The sequence below is a fragment of the Micromesistius poutassou genome, assembly GCF_964030765.1.
Source record: "Micromesistius poutassou genome assembly, contig: SCAFFOLD_4790, whole genome shotgun sequence".
Classification (NCBI taxonomy): Eukaryota; Metazoa; Chordata; class Actinopteri; order Gadiformes; family Gadidae; genus Micromesistius; species Micromesistius poutassou.
Genome location: NW_028178659.1, coordinates 3077 through 19333, shown reverse-complemented (window position 1 = coordinate 19333; position 16257 = coordinate 3077). Strand labels below are relative to the sequence as shown.

At 50.9% G+C, this 16257-nt stretch overlaps 1 protein-coding gene across 1 annotated transcript; it reads left to right on the top strand.

The window, feature by feature from the left end:
- The first annotated feature begins 2649 nt into the window (after positions 1 to 2649).
- Positions 2650 to 12357, top strand: wipi2 (WD repeat domain, phosphoinositide interacting 2). The gene is made up of 12 exons (XM_084490260.1): positions 2650 to 2836; positions 3706 to 3788; positions 7066 to 7235; positions 7346 to 7442; positions 7781 to 7878; positions 9872 to 9964; positions 10449 to 10519; positions 10641 to 10754; positions 11126 to 11290; positions 11510 to 11617; positions 11974 to 12071; positions 12150 to 12357. The coding sequence occupies exons 1-12, from the start codon at positions 2763 to 2765 to the stop codon at positions 12260 to 12262; spliced, it is 1284 nt and encodes a 427-aa protein (XP_084346386.1). The 5' UTR covers positions 2650 to 2762; the 3' UTR covers positions 12263 to 12357.
- The last annotated feature ends 3900 nt before the right edge of the window (positions 12358 to 16257 follow it).

Here is a 16257-nt window from a genome sequence, read left to right as displayed (position 1 = left end):
CGTCAAACTGTTGGAAAGTGACAAAAACACACGACAAGAAATTGACATTCTGTTGCATCCAAGTTGTAGTAATACATGTAGTGTTTAGAGCTGTCTGTCAGCGAATCTGTCTGTCTGTCTGTCTGTCGTTCTGTCTGTCTGTCTGCATGTCTGTCGTTCTGTCTGTCTGTCGTTCTGTCTGTCTGTCTGTCTGCATGTCTGTCGTTCTGTCTGTCTGACTGTTAGCAGTGGCGGACTCAGGCTGTTTGAAGGGCAGGGGCGAAAAAATAAAAAGGGCACATTGTGCCCAACATGGGGGCCCCACCAGCGCGCAAAACGCTACGATGCGTCATCATGTATGATGAGATAGACCTCCACCGTCATTAAGATTATACAGAGGAGGATTAGGGCCACGCATAAGATTAAAGTCTTTGAAGTCTAAGGAATTCTGAGAATTAAGTCAGAATTGTGACTTTAAACTCTTGCTCTAACGGGTACATCATCATAATTGATTGTATGGAGGGCAGCCAATAAGGCCCTTCCTCTCGTTTTCGCCGCTCGAGGGCCCTTTAGCGCGCTTTGTCAACCATGGAGGCACGAGCCCCCCCCCCCCCCCCACCCCCAGTCCGCCACTGTCTGTTAGTCTGTGTTTATATGACTAAAAGGTTGATTACATTTTTTCTTTTTTTCAACTAGCCTACTTTATAACATCATTCAAAAGACACACACACACACACACACGCACACGCACACACACACACACACACGAATATAGCGACTACACATATTTATCTATTTTTCAAAAAATTCTCTATTGCAAATAGCGTTGTTTCATTTCACTATGTTAAAGGGTTCCTTTTTTTTATGGTAAATATTGTTAGTGTTGTTTTTTGAAAAATCATGTAAGCATTGACACTTTGCGTTCACCGTACATCCTGTATGCATACGTGACTAATAAAGTTCTTGAATATCGAATTCTTGCAGAACCCTGAAAGACGCCTGAGGTCTGCTGGGAGAGGCCGGGGTCTCACTGCCCCCTAGTGGTGCTACTGAGCTTTACAGCGACATTGTTGGTGGATGTTGAGAGAGAAAGGTAGCCTTGAAATCCAGACCCACTTCTAGATGCGGTAGGATTAGACTCTTGCCGTATCCGGTCGTCTTCTGTTCCTCTTTAGAGGAAAAGACAATTAGTCTAACTCTTTTATTGGAGAGGCCAAAGCCGTTTCAAACAGCTGGTGTTCATCTGGAGCCATCTTACAATGTTCACTGAGTGATCCCGCAGCAGCGCTGTGGTCATCTGTTGAGCTCGCTTCTGGCCCCGCCTCTATCAGATACACCCATGTGATTGGTTAATGTTCGGATCCAGGGGAATCAGGAAGTGAGTGTATTGCTCGTTCCCAGAGTGACTCGCTGAGCAAATTCAAATTGTGCTCTTCGCGAGAACTCTGGATTTCCAGGGTACGAGAAAAAGTGGCTTTGATTAGCACTTGATTATGGTTAGGGTTAGGGTTACGCTATAGGTGATGCTGTTGTGCAAATTCTGCCCTATTCGAAACATAATACATTTATAGTGGTTCCGGAAGTAAAAATCCCATTGATTTCCTCCATAGAGGTTTTGATTAAAATCCATAATGTCGTAACCATCCAAAGTATACTTACCAGGCCCTGGTATATTGTGAATCGATGGTATATGCTCCTGCAGAAGCACAAGTTAAAGACATGAACATCTAGGTTTTATAAAAACATGTTTTATTCGCAATGTCTTTGAAACCACTACACTACCCATAATCCTAAAGTGTAACACGACTGGTGATCGTTGGTGGAGCTCGCTGTTACCAGGAAACGTTTACTGCACCCCGCGTCAAGTCAAGTGGTCCATGACTGCTGAATGAATCCATCGCTTGTTTTATGGTCACGACTACCTTGACGGACGACTTGCTTGGTTCCAGCCTTAAAACTCTTTATAAGTATATAAAACTCTTTTATATAACGATTTTACGAAAAGTCAATGGAGAAAATTAATGGGAAATTTACTCCGGAACCAGAGCTGTTATGGTGCCTTCTATTTTCTGCTTTCTGCTCAAGAATCGGCATTGTTGTCATAGCAACATGGAGCGTCTCTAGCCAATTTCAGCGGCACAAGCTACAAAATAGGCGGTATTTAACACATAATAAGACTGTAACAACATGCCTATAGGTAACAGTATACAGTGCTAAAAAGTGCTTAAAATAGTAGAAAACCACAATGTTTTTACATGTGATGCTCAGAGTAGCCATCTTTGTTACTGAACCTTTGGGTCCTCTGAGTTCAGACGAGTTGACGAGTCGTTTTTACGACCTCGGGGGCGTGCTATTTGCAACTTCCGGTTTCTTAACTCGGAAATCCGACTCGCAGATCGAGTCGGGTGGACAAATAGAAGGCACCATTAAAAAAGGGGTCGGTCACTGTTACTCTATTAACGTTTCGATCCGACAAGGTTAACTCAAAATTTAGGACGAGGTCGAGTAAGCGTCGTTTATTTATTTTTTATATTATTATTATTATTATTTTTTTTTTTGGGGGAGGTCGTCATTTACTGCGTGGCCCTTTAAGATACGCCGCGCGTCAAAAAAAAACGACTGAGCATGCGCGTAGAGGAAGAGCAACAGCGCCTGTAAAAAAAACAACAACAATCAGCAGCAGACGAGAGGAGAGGAATGGCGACGTGAGCGCTCCGCCCGCAGCACTCCTCGGCCTCCCAGCGGCTCTTTCTCCCAGCGGTACACGTACATGGTGCCGGGTCATGAACCTGGCCAGTCAAAGCGGGGATGCCGGCGGAAGCCAGCTTCTGTTCGCCAACTTTAACCAGGACAACACGTAAGGGCCGGGGACCAGGAGGGGGGGACCAGGAGGGGGGACCAGGAGGGGGGACCAGGCGGGGGAACGAGGTCCAGGAGGGAGACCAGGAGGGGGGCCGCGGGCCGGGGACCAGGAGGGGGGCCAGGGGGACCAGGCAGGGGGGCCAGGGGGACCAGGGACCAGGCAGGGGTCCGGGGACCAGGCAGGGGCCCGGACCCCTGCCTGGTCCCCGGACCCCACGTCCACCACCCGGTCGTGTTTGACAGGGTTCGAAGTGGCTGATCGGCCCTTGGTTACAGAAGGACGGCCGCCGCACATGAAGCCCTGTGGGCGGCGTGAGGCGCAGTGCTCTGCGGTCCGGGTGTAGCATGGCTAGCTGCGGAGCTAGCTGGCGACAGGCTCAGAGCCAGCCGCTTTAGCACACACGTTTCAGGGAGTGGGTGAACTGGAAAAGGGGAACCGACGGACAAAGAGGTGGTAAAATACGACCGTGGGACTGATGCCCTCGTTATATTAGGGTTAAGGTTAAGGTTAGCCCCTAACCCGAGGCATGCGTCAGCTCCTTTCTGACGCGTTTCTAGGAGACGCTCATTTTGGGATTGCACTATTAGTGTGCGACTCTCTCTCTGTGTGTGTGTGTGTGTGTGTGTGTGTGTGTGTGTGTGTGTGTGTGTGTGTGTGTGTGTGTCATACACACACAGCTGACAAAGCGCTGTTTCATGTGATGACAATGGCATTATTAATAGTCACTAGGAAACCGTTATTACAGCTCTCTGTAAATGTATTTATGTAGATGAACCGAGTGATCGTTGTAGGAGTACTTGTTTGTATTGTGTTTCGTACATTTCGTGACAGATAACAGCCGTGTGTGTGTTTGCTTTGTTTAGGTCCTTGGCTGTTGGCACGAAATCAGGATACAAGTTTTTCTCTCTGTCATCTGTGGACAAACTGGAGCAGATCTATGAGTGTAGTAAGTGTTCTACAGTATACTCTGTATCCCCTGTGTCCGTATGTTTGTCGGCTGTTGTATGAAATCATGTTTTGGCCTCGAGCCAGTGCCAGATGTGGACTATAGATCGTAGAGACTCTAGAACTATAGATCTATACATCATAGAGCGGTGGGACCTTGTTGCCCGTTCTCCAACTGAAGACACAATCAGTGCAGCATTAGTGTAACGGATGTGCTGAAATATGAATGAGGTCAATATTAACAATGCAGCGAGGTCCTCCCTCGGTGTCTACGGCGCCGTACATAACTCAAACAAGTTGACTCCTTTGGTGACCTTTCTCTAAACATTTGATCTGCAGTATTACGGCCGTCTCCTGTTAGGATACAAAGAATCACAGTTATTATGAGGGCGGCCCTGCAGGGCCCTCCAGACTCTGGAGGCCCTCCGGGGCCCTCCAGACTCTGGAGGCCCTCCGGGGCCCTCCAGACGCTGGAGGCCCTCAGGGGCCCGGGGGACGGGTCGTTCTCTCAGGGCCTTAGAGCTGGTGGGGTACGGGCGCAGCCGTGAGCCGGAGCGCGGCGGCTGGTAAACACACATCGCCTGCGACCCACAACACCTCTTTGGACTGTGTGTGCGTCACGCGCTGTTGTGGGTCAAAGGTGAAATAATGTCAACAGGCGAGTCCCCTGAGGCTGTGAGGGCCTCTCCCTCAACCCTGCTGCTCAGAACCATCGATGGTCACGCCAACCTCACTCTGACCTGTCACCTGAACTCACTCTGTCACCTGAACTCACTCTGTCACCTGAACTCACTCTGTCACCTAAACTTACTCTGTCACCTGAACTCACTCTGTCACCTGAACTCACTCTGTCCTGTCACCTGAACTCACTCTGTCACCTGAACTCACTCTGTCACCTAAACTTACTCTGTCACCTGAACTCACTCTGTCACCTGAACTCACTCTGTCCTGTCACTTTAACTCACTCTGTCCTGTCACCTGAACTCACTCTGTCCTGTCACCTGAACTCACTCTTTCCTGTCACCTTAACTCACTCTGTCCTGTCACTTTAACTCACTCTGTCCTGTCACTTTAACTCACTCTGTCCTGTCACTTTAACTCACTCTGTCCTGTCACCTTAACTCACTCTGTCCTGTCACTTTAACTCACTCTCTCCTGTCACTTTAACTCACTCTGACCTGTCACCTTAACTCACTCTGTCCTGTCACTTTAACTCACTCTGTCCTGTCACTTTAACTCACTCTGTCCTGTCACTTTAACTCACTCTGTCCTGTCACTTTAACTCACTCTGTCACCTGAACTCACTCTGTCACCTGAACTCACTCTGTCCTGTCACCTTAACTCACTCTGACCTGTCACTTTAACTCACTCTGTCCTGTCACTTTAACATTTACATTTAGGGCATTTATCAGACGCTTTTATTCAAAGCCGTCTGTACAGTAAAGACGTTCATAGAACCAAGTGCAAGTGCTAACAATCGCCAGGCTGACCCCATTCCCCGTACACAGCAGTGATAGCTAGCTACTGCAGATACTACACAACTAAGTACATGCTACACAACATGCATACACAACACAATTAAGTACAATGAATGAATACAACCTGTATTAAGTGCGTTCATCAAGTGCCAGGACAGACAAATAAGGGACTGAATGGCTATGTAGAGTGAGTGACCACTGACCTGTCACTTTAAGTCACTCTGTCCTGTTTATTTAACTCACTCTGTCCTGTTTCTTTAACTCACTCTGTCACCTTAACTCACTCTGACCTGTCACCTTAACTCACTCTGTCATCTTAACTCACTCTGAGCCTCTAGCTCAGGGGTCAGGTAGCTTGCGAGCCCTCAATAAGTAGCTCGCCAAGCAAATCCAAAATATAAAAAATTAAAAGAAAGAAAATAAAAAGAATCTACCCTATGAATAAACAAAACCTCACTCATAGTGAACTCTATTTCCTACAACTCTATATCTATCTAACCCCTCCCCCACCCTAACGAACCCCAACCAATATCAACCAATCACGTCTGAGTAGGCTAACAGGACCGCAAGCTGGGGGCTAAAGCTAACATTTCCGAGCCAAACCTGAACTCTATCGAACAGGTGTGGGTTCTATTGTGACTGAAGCCAGATACGTCACACAGAGTGAGTGAGGCAGGGCGTCTGTGTGGTGGTCGCACCGCCTTTCCCCCGACCGCCACGCTCGTCCCGCAAATCAAACACACACACTCGTCTTTTACACGTGAATAAATACTCAGCCTCCCACTGTGCTAACACACACTACACTAAACTAACATCCGGGAGTAGAAGTAGCTCGAGACTTTATTTTTTGAAAGTAGCTCTCATCCTAAAAAAAGGTTGGAGACTGACCTGACCTGTCACTTTAACTCACTCTGGAGACCCCTGACCTGTCACTTTAACTCACTCTGGAGACCCCTGACCTGTCACTTTAACTCACTCTGGAGACCCCTGACCTGTCACTTTATCTCACTCTGACCTGTCACTTTAACTCACTCTGGAGACCCCTGACCTGTCACTTTAACTCACTCTGTCACTTTAACTCACTCTGGAGACCCCTGACCTGTCACTTTAACTCACTCTGGAGACCCCTGACCTGTCACTTTAACTCACTCTGGAGACCCCTGACCTGTCACGTTAACTCACTCTGACCTGTCACTTTAACTCACTCTGGAGACCCCTGACCTGTCACTTTAACTCACTCTGTCAGGTTAACTCACTCTGTCACTTTAACTCACTCTGTCAGGTTAACTCACTCTGTCACTTTAACTCACTCTGTCAGGTTAACTCACTCTGGAGACCCCTGACCTGTCACTTTAACTCACTCTGTCAGGTTAACTCACTCTGGAGACCCTGCTGTAGCTCATCAAGCCCAGGAGCTCAACATGAGTCTCTCCACCGTAGGCCCTTACCGTAGCGTCAGTCACATGGACATCTTTATTTGATACACCAGTATATTTTAATTGTTTTATTCAACATTCGGTTGTTGGTAAAAATATATAATTGATCAAAAATGAATGTTTTTTTTGGTGTATTGTGTTCATTCTGTTCTACTTGTTTAGATGTTTATTTCTGGCCTGAGCGACGTTACGAACGTCGTCCTCTGGGAGAACACTGCACCGCAAAATAACTGTGTGTGTGTGTGTGTGTGTGTGTGTGTGTGTGTGTGTGTGTGTGTGTGTGTGTGTGTGTGTGTGTGTGTGTGTGTGTGTGTGTGTGTGTGTGTGTGTGTGTGTGTGTGTGTGTGTGTGTGTGTGTGTGTAGCGGACACAGAGGACGTGTGTATCGTGGAGCGTCTGTTCTCCAGCAGCCTGGTGGCCATCGTCAGCCTGAAGGCTCCCAGGAAGCTCAAAGTGTGTCACTTCAAGAAGGGGACGGAGATCTGCAACTACTCCTACTCCAACACCATCCTGGCCGTCAAGCTCAACCGCCAGGTGGGGGGGGGGGGCTGCTGGTCATTAGGGGGGGGGGCTGGTCTTCAGCTCTGTGTCTCTGAGGGGGGTGTTGTCACATCGTCTCTTGTGTCTTCTCTCTAACGGTGCAGCGGCTCATCGTCTGCCTGGAGGAGTCCCTGTACATCCACAACATCCGGGACATGAAGGTCCTGCACACCATCAGAGAGACCCCGCCCAACCCCTCAGGTGAGCCCCGCCCCTCAGAGAGACCCCGCCCAACCCCTCAGGTGAGGCCCCGCCCCCCCCCCCCCCTCAGGTGTGGCCCCGCCCACCCCTCAGGTGAGCCCCCCCCTCAGATGAGCCCAACCGCTCAGGTGAGGCCCCGCCCACCCCTCAGGTGAGCCCCGCCCTTACCTGGACCCCGGGGCCCTGGTGGGTCAGCAGAGGACCAGAGAGGGACCCTGTTGTGTTAATGACCCCCCCAGCGGGACACAGTGGTATGTTTACGTGTGTTGGTACCATTCTGCCAGCGCCTTTATTTGTGTGTGTGTGTGTGTGTGTGTGTGTGTGTGTGTGTGTTGCAGGCCTGTGTGCTCTTTCCATCAGCAACGATAACTGCTACCTGGCGTACCCCGGTAGCGCCACCATCGGAGAGGTCCAGGTGTTTGACACGGTTAACCTGGTAGGTTCACTACCACCTAGAGTCCTTAACTAGCAGCTCCATGTTAACCTGGTAGGTTCACTACCACCTAGAGTCCTTAACTAGCAGCTCCATGTTAACCTGGTAGGTTCACTACCACCTAGAGTCCTTAACTAGCTGATCCATGTTAACCTGGTAGGTTCACTACCACCTAGAGTCCTTAACTAGCAGCTCCATGTTAACCTGGTAGGTTCACTACCACCTAGAGTCCTTAACTAGCTGATCCATGTTAACCTGGTAGGTTCACTACCACCTAGAGTCTTTAACTAGCAGCTCCATGTTAACCTGGTAGGTTCACTACCACCTAGAGTCCTTAACTAGCTGATCCATGTTAACCTGGTAGGTTCACTACCACCTAGAGTCCTTAACTAGCTGCTCCATGTTAACCTGGTAGGTTCACTACCACCTAGAGTCCTTAACTAGCTGCTCCATGTTAACCTGGAGACCTGTACTTGTACTTACAGACCTGTTAGACAGTGTTATAGAGCAACAGGTCCACCTATACCCTCTATCAGCTCAGTGTTATAGAGCAACAGGTCCACCTATACCCTCTATCAGCTCAGTGTTATAGAGCAACAGGTCCACCTATACCCTCTATATCAGCTCAGTGTTATAGAGCAACAGGTCCACCTATACCCTCTATCAGCTCAGTGTTATAGAGCAACAGGTCCACCTATACCCTCTATCAGCTCAGTGTTATAGAGCAACAGGTCCACCTATACCCTCTATATCAGCTCAGTGTTATAGAGCGACAGGTCCACCTATACCCTCTATATCAGCTCAGTGTTATAGAGCGACAGGTCCACCTATACCCTCTATATCAGCTCAGTGTTATAGAGCGACAGGTCCACCTATACCCTCTATATCAGCTCAGTGTTATAGAGCAACAGGTCCACCTATACCCTCTATATCAGCTCAGTGTTATAGAGCAACAGGTCCACCTATACCCTCTATATCAGCTCAGTGTTATAGAGCAACAGGTCCACCTATACCCTCTATATCAGCTCAGTGTTATAGAGCAACAGGTCCACCTATACCCTCTATCAGCTCAGTGTTATAGAGCAACAGGTCCACCTATACCCTCTATCAGCTCAGTGTTATAGAGCAACAGGTCCACCTATACCCTCTATATCAGCTCAGTGTTATAGAGCGACAGGTCCACCTATACCCTCTATATCAGCTCAGTGTTATAGAGCGACAGGTCCACCTATACCCTCTATATCAGCTCAGTGTTATAGAGCGACAGGTCCACCTATACCCTCTATATCAGCTCAGTGTTATAGAGCGACAGGTCCACCTATACCCTCTATATCAGCTCAGTGTTATAGAGCGACAGGTCCACCTATACCCTCTATATCAGCTCAGTGTTATAGAGCGACAGGTCCACCTATACCCTCTATATCAGCTCAGTGTTATAGAGCAACAGGTCCACCTATACCCTCTATCAGCTCAGTGTTATAGAGCGACAGGTCCACCTATACCCTCTATATCAGCTCAGTGTTATAGAGCGACAGGTCCACCTATACCCTCTATCAGCTCAGTGTTATAGAGCAACAGGTCCACCTATACCCTCTATATCAGCTCAGTGTTATAGAGCGACAGGTCCACCTATACCCTCTATATCAGCTCAGTGTTATAGAGCAACAGGTCCACCTATACCCTCTATATCAGCTCAGTGTTATAGAGCAACAGGTCCACCTATACCCTCTATATCAGCTCAGTGTTATAGAGCAACATGTCCACCTATACCCTCTATGCTTGTCCCGGTGTAACTCTGCTCCTCTCTCCTCTCTCCTCCTCCTCTCTCCTCTCTCCTCTCCTTCTCTCCTCCTCTCTCCTCCTCCTCTCTCCTCCTCCTCTCTCCTCTCTCCTCTCCTTCTCTCCTCTCTCCTCCTCCTCCTCTGTGCTCCTCTCTCCTCCTCCTCCTCCCTCCTCCTCCTCCTCTCTCCTCTCTCCTCCTCTCTCCTCCTCCCAGCGAGCGGCCAACATGATCCCGGCCCACGACAGCCCCCTGGCCGCTCTGGCCTTCGACGCCAGCGGCACCAAGCTGGCCACCGCCTCCGAGAAGGTAGAGTCCACAGCCCCAGACCCCTGTACCCTGAACCCCCCCAGACCCCTGTACCCTGAACCCCCCCAGACCCCCCAGACCCCTGTACCCTGAACCCCCCCAGACCCCTGTACCCTGAACCCCCCCAGACCCCCCAGACCCCTGTACCCTGAACCCCCCCAGACCCCTGTACCCTGAACCCCCCCAGACCCCCCAGACCCCTGTACCCTGAACCCCCCCAGACCCCCATACCCTGAAACCCCCCCAGACCCCTGTACCCTGAACCCCCCCCAGACCCCTGTACCCTGAACCCCCCCCAGACCCCTGTACCCTGAACCCCCCCAGACCCCCATACCCTGAAACCCCCCCAGACCCCTGTACCCTGAAACCCCCCAGACCCCTGTACCCTGAAACCCCCCAGACCCCCGTACCCCCCAGACCTCCGTACTCCGTACCCTACCTCCTCCATGTTGACCCTGGCTGACCTCTGACCTCTGACCTCCAGGGTACTGTGATCCGGGTCTACTCCATCCCCGAGGGACAGAAGCTCTTTGAGTTCCGGAGAGGAGTCAAACGGTACGAGACCCTGACCCCCGACCCCCCTGACCCCCTGACCCTGACCCCCTGACCCGCCGACCCCCCCTGGACCCCCCCCGACACCCTGAAGCTCATCGTGTGTGTGTGTGTGTGTGTGTAGGTGTGTGACCATCTGCTCGCTGGCCTTCTCCATGGAGGGTCTGTACCTGTCGGCCTCCAGCAACACGGAGACGGTCCACATCTTCAAACTGGAGACGCAGAAGGAGAAATACGTGTACGTGACCTTTGACCCTTCAGGCTCCGCAGGGACCAGGGGCGTGGCCACAGGGCCCAGGGGCGTGGCCACAGGGGCCCAGGGGCGTGGCCACAGGGGCCCAGGGGCGTGGCTACAGGGGACCAGGGGCGTGGCTACAGGGACCAGGGGCGTGGCCACAGGGGACCAGGGGCGTGGCTACAGGGACCAGGGGCGTGGCCACAGGGGCCCAGGGGCGTGGCTACAGGGCCCAGGGGCGTGGCTACAGGGCCCAGGGGCGTGGCCACAGGGCCCAGGGGCGTGGCCACAGGGCCCAGGGGCGTGGCCACAGATGTCTTGTGATAATAGTGTTGGTTAAGTGACAGCGTGGTGTAACCCCCCCCCCCCTCCAGGCCGGCGGAGGAGCCCACCACGTGGGGGGGCTACCTGGGGAAGGTGCTGCTGGCCTCCACCACCTACCTGCCCGCCCAGGTGACGGAGATGTTCACTCAGGGCCGCGCCTTCGCCACCGTCCGCCTGCCCTTCTCCGGACACAAGAACATCTGCGCCCTGGCCGTGTGAGTGCACGCACACACGCACGTACACACACACACACACACGCGTGTACACACACACACACACACACGCGCGTACACACACACACACACACACACACACACACACACACACACACACACACACACACACACACACACACACACACACACACACACACACAGACGAGCATGCACAGAGTCAGGGAGGGTCTAAACAAGTGTGTGTGTGTGTGTGTGTAGCATCCAGAAGATCCCGCGGCTGCTGGTGGCGGCGGCGGACGGCTTCCTGTACCTCTACAACCTGGACCCCCAGGAGGGGGGGGAGTGTACCCTGATGAAACAACACAGGTACACACACACACCTACACACACACACACACACACACCTCCTACACACACACACACACACCTCCTACACACACACACCTCCTACACACACACACACACACACCTACACACACCTCCTACACACACACACACACCTCCTACACACACACACACACCTAGACACACACACACACACACACACCACATACACACACACACACCTACAGACACACACACACCTACAGAGACACACACACACACACACACACCTACAGACAGAGCTGGGGTTTCCTGTGTCTACAGACGGGAGTCCGTTGTTGTTGTGGTGTTGTTGTTGTTGTTGTTCTAACGAGCCGCTCTGACCCTCTCGGTTTCAGACTAGACGGCAGCACGGAGCCGTCCAATGAGATCCTGGAGCAGGGGTCACATGACCGGCCTCTGGCGGGCCAGACCTACAGCGGGGCGGTCTCTAAAGGTAACCCCGCCCCCACACCACACGGGCCCCGCCCCCGCGGCCCGCCTCCTCCGCTGACCCTCCCCTCTGGTTCCCAAGGTTACTGTGAGGAGCAGGGCGCGGCCGGAGGGGCGGGGCTCGACGACGACCTCAGCGACCTGCGATTGGACGAGGAGAACGAGCAGCCGCCGCTCATCCTGGAGACGGACTGACGCTCCAATCAGAGGGCTCCAATCAGAGGGCTCCAATCAGAGGGCTCCTCTGGGGCCGCGGCGAACACGTGGACTCACTTGGGGGGGGCAGGGGGGGGGGGCATCTCAACACCATCTCCCCCCCCCCCCCCCCCCCCCGCCACATCCATGTTATTCCCCCCCCCCCACCTGAGCAGGTGACCCTGAGCTTTGCATGTACATGTGCCAACCGCCCCCCCATCCCCCCTCCCCCCCGCCCCCCCTCCCCCCCTCCCTCTCAGACGCGTCACATGTCCCCCACCCCGGGTGAGCGTCCAAGTGCCTCTCTGCCCTGTTGCCATGGTTCCACTGTTTTGAGGGAGGGGCTAAAATAAACTCTTATTGGTTTCTCCTGATTTTAATCCTAACGAGCGTTTTGTTTTTAGAGAAAAGGTTCCTCCCCGTTTTAACCCCTAGAAGAAAGAGTGTGTGTGTGTGTGTGTGTGTGTGTGTGTGTGTGTGTGTGTGTGTGTGTGTGTGTGTGTGTGTGTGTGTGTGTGTGTGTGTGTGTGTGTGTGTGTGTGTGTGTGTGTGTGTGTGTGTGTGTGTGTGTGTGGCATGTACATTAGCAAAACATCTAGAAGATTCATTGATACATTTCACTCGTTCATAACTGAGCCCCCCCCCCCCCCCGGGAGCTGCAGTCTCATTGGTCAATACTGACCCTGCCCATCGTTTTTCTTAATGAACGTAACCAACTGTTAACCAATCACGCGTCACGCATTAGCAAGAGAAGGAAACCTTATGGAGGGTGGGGGTGACGGAGGGTGGACGGGTGGGGGTGATGGAGGCGACGACTGGTTTCCAAGCGACAGCGAGGGGAGGGGAATCTGGCCAATGAGGGCGGAGAACAGGCCGATGAGCTGCAGCGGCGCAGCAGAGAGCTCCTCCCCCTCCAGATGCATTCTGGGACATGCGGTTTTCTTTTGCCTGTGCTTTGAGGGAACTGCACAGGGTGGTCACGGGGTCCAGAAGGTTCCAGTCAGGAGGAGGAGGAGCAGCAGACTGGAGAAGTGATGTTTTCTAATGATTTTGTACAAAACAATGTGAAATGTCATCAAAGTATAAAGGAAATAAAATCCAAAATCCATGTGGACTCTGCCTCTGAGTTGTTTGTGTTCTGCTGGTATTGGAGAGTTAGTCCTAACCCTACTAACCCTACCCATAGCCCTACTAACCCTAACCCTAACCCTACTAATCCTACCCATAGCCCTACTAACCCTAACACCAGCCCTACTAACCCTAGCCCTAACCAAAGCCCTACTAACCCTAACCCTAACCATAGCCCTACTAACCCTAACCCTAACCATAGCCCTACTAACCCTAGCCCTAACCATAGCCCTACTAACCCTAACCCTAACCATAGCCCTACTAACCCTAACCCTAACCATAGCCCTACTAACCCTAACCATAGCCCTACTAACCCTAACACCAGCCCTACTAACCCTAACCCTAGCCCTACTAACCCTAACCCTAGCCCTACTAACCCTAACCCTAACTCTAGCCCTACTAACCCTAACCCTAACCATAGTCCTACTAACCCTAACCCTAGCCCTACTAACCCTAACCCTAACCATAGTCCTACTAACCCTAACCCTAGCCCTACTAACCCTAACCCTAACCATAGTCCTACTAACCCTAACCCTAACCCTAGTCCTACTAACCCTAACCATAGCCCTACTAACCCTAGCCCAAACCCTACTAACTCTAATCCTAGCCCTACTAACCCTAATCCTAGCCCTACTAACCCTAACCATAGCCTTACTAACCCTAACCCTAACCATAGTCCTACTAACCCTAACCCTAGCCCTACTAACCCTAACCCTAACCATAGCCCTACTAACCCTAACCCTAACCCTAGTCCTACTAACCCTAACCATAGCCCTACTACTGAGATGAAGCCCGTCTGGATAGCGATCCGCTAACTACTTTGACAGACTGACCTTCTGACATTCTTCAAGTGAGAAGCTTTTCTCACAATGTGTCCTCCTTCTGCTCAATGGAGGTCTGGTTAGCATGCCTAGTCACTTCCCATAACACAAACCACGTGATCAATTTGGCCACATGTGATTGGCTGAACGATATGCAGGTGCAGTACCACCTTGGGGGCGCTGGTGAGTAGGACAATTATACACACAGAACTCCACTCTGCTCCCTTGTGGGCCGAGTGAACAAAGAGAGGGGGGGCCGTGTCAGGGCAGCCTCCTGAGATCAGTACAAATGAAAAACGGTGCGGGGCCCCACTACAGCTGAGTTGGTCACGTTGGTGTGCTGCCCATGACCCACAAACCCACATCTGTGAGGACACACACACACACACACACACACACACACACACACACACACACATGCACACAGACACACCCACAACCAAACATGCAGATGTAGATCTCATGGTTAAAATCGTCATGAATAAAACATTTTATCTTCTGCATTCCCACTTCCTTCAGCTTTTAATGATTCCACTTTATTTTCATTTTGTGAGATTAGTTTATCTTGGGAAGAGTGAATGAACTATCATTGCTCACTTTTATTCTTCACCCTAATGCTTTTCTTATCATCTTTCGAATCCATCTGAATTATTCAGTGTAAAATAACCTCAGGTAGCGTTCTGTATAATGGCCCATCCCCGAGTGCCGTGTGTGGGACATAGTGCCGCCCAGTGGTGAGGCTGCAGATTGCAATCAACTAAATACAAACTGCGCCTTTAAGCTTCTTTTAATTGGGCCTCTCTTGGGCTCAGTGTGCGTGAGCGTTGTGTGCGTGTGTGTGTGTGTGTGTGTGTGTGTGTGTGTGTGTGTGTGTGTGTGTGTGTGTGTGTGTGTGTGTGTGCCTTGCGGTATTATTAAATACTAAGTCTGTCTCCGTAATGGGAATTCTCTAAGTAGCTGTGAACACACTCACTGGCTCCCATGGGTTCATACTACACACACACACACTGTGTGTGTGTGTGTGTGTGTGTGTGTGTGTGTGTGTGTGTGTGTGTGATCACGTTCTTCTGGTGTTTTCTTGGCGTCTCCCCCTCCAGACGCTCGGCATGCTGGGAACACACAGGAAGTCGTCCACTTGTCTCCTTGTCTCCTCGTCTCCTCATCCCTGTGCAGTGATCTCACGGAGAAGGAGGCCACTTCAGGGAGCAGCTGTGAAGTTCACACGTCACGTGAACCAGTTCAAAGTTCAGTTCATACAGAAGAAAATGAATCAATTCACGTTCATAGTTCACCAGTTCAGTTCTGAACTAGTTCATGTTCAGTTCATTAACAGTTTTATTAGAAACCAAAGAAAAACTGTGGGAGTGAGTATTCTGTGCTTATCTTTTAAAGTTAATCGTCTACATTTCCTGCTGCCCATCACTACAATCTCAGATTGTTGTGGATATTATTTGTACACCTGTTTCATTCATCACAACTAAGGCAGTAACTCTATTTAATAAACATCTGGACCTAAGCATCAATTCAGAATGTCACAAAATCTGGACTAGATTAAGTTCAAGTTCTTTAGTTAAAAATATGTTACGTTCAGTTCAAAGTTCATAGAAAAATGAACTTGTTCAATGAACTAGTTCTTTTGAACCAGTGAGGGGAGCAGGACGGGGCAAAGCAAGGCGTCATCAGAATAACATCCATGTATTCCATGTATATTGATTTTTCTTGTGTGTGTGTGTGTGTGTGTGTGTGTGTGTGTGTGTGTGTGTGTGTGTGTGTGTGTTTGTCATTAATTACTGGAAGTGCAAAACTGGGCAAAAAATAATGTGGGAAACAGAAACTATTCGCGTGCACACCCACGCCCGCCGTGGGCGAGCACGTATATCCGTAAGAACGTGTGACGTCAGGGCGTTTTGAGCCAGCCCGAAAATGTTGGGCTGTGTTGTTGGGTTTCGAAGGAACGGAGGACTTTGCGATGAAATAACACATTTATACCCGTGAATAAGACGAGCGCGAACCGTCTGTTTCTATATAGCAGTTAGTTATCCTCCG

Bases quoted from the DNA above. Each gene is read 5' to 3' on its own strand.
- wipi2 (XM_084490260.1), top strand. From the start codon at position 2,763: ATGAACCTGGCCAGTCAAAGCGGGGATGCCGGCGGAAGCCAGCTTCTG. The intron at 10,520-10,640 runs GTACGAGACCCT...GTGTGTGTGTAG, and splicing joins TTCCGGAGAGGAGTCAAACG to GTGTGTGACCATCTGCTCGC. The intron at 11,618-11,973 runs GTACACACACAC...TCTCGGTTTCAG, and splicing joins ACCCTGATGAAACAACACAG to ACTAGACGGCAGCACGGAGC.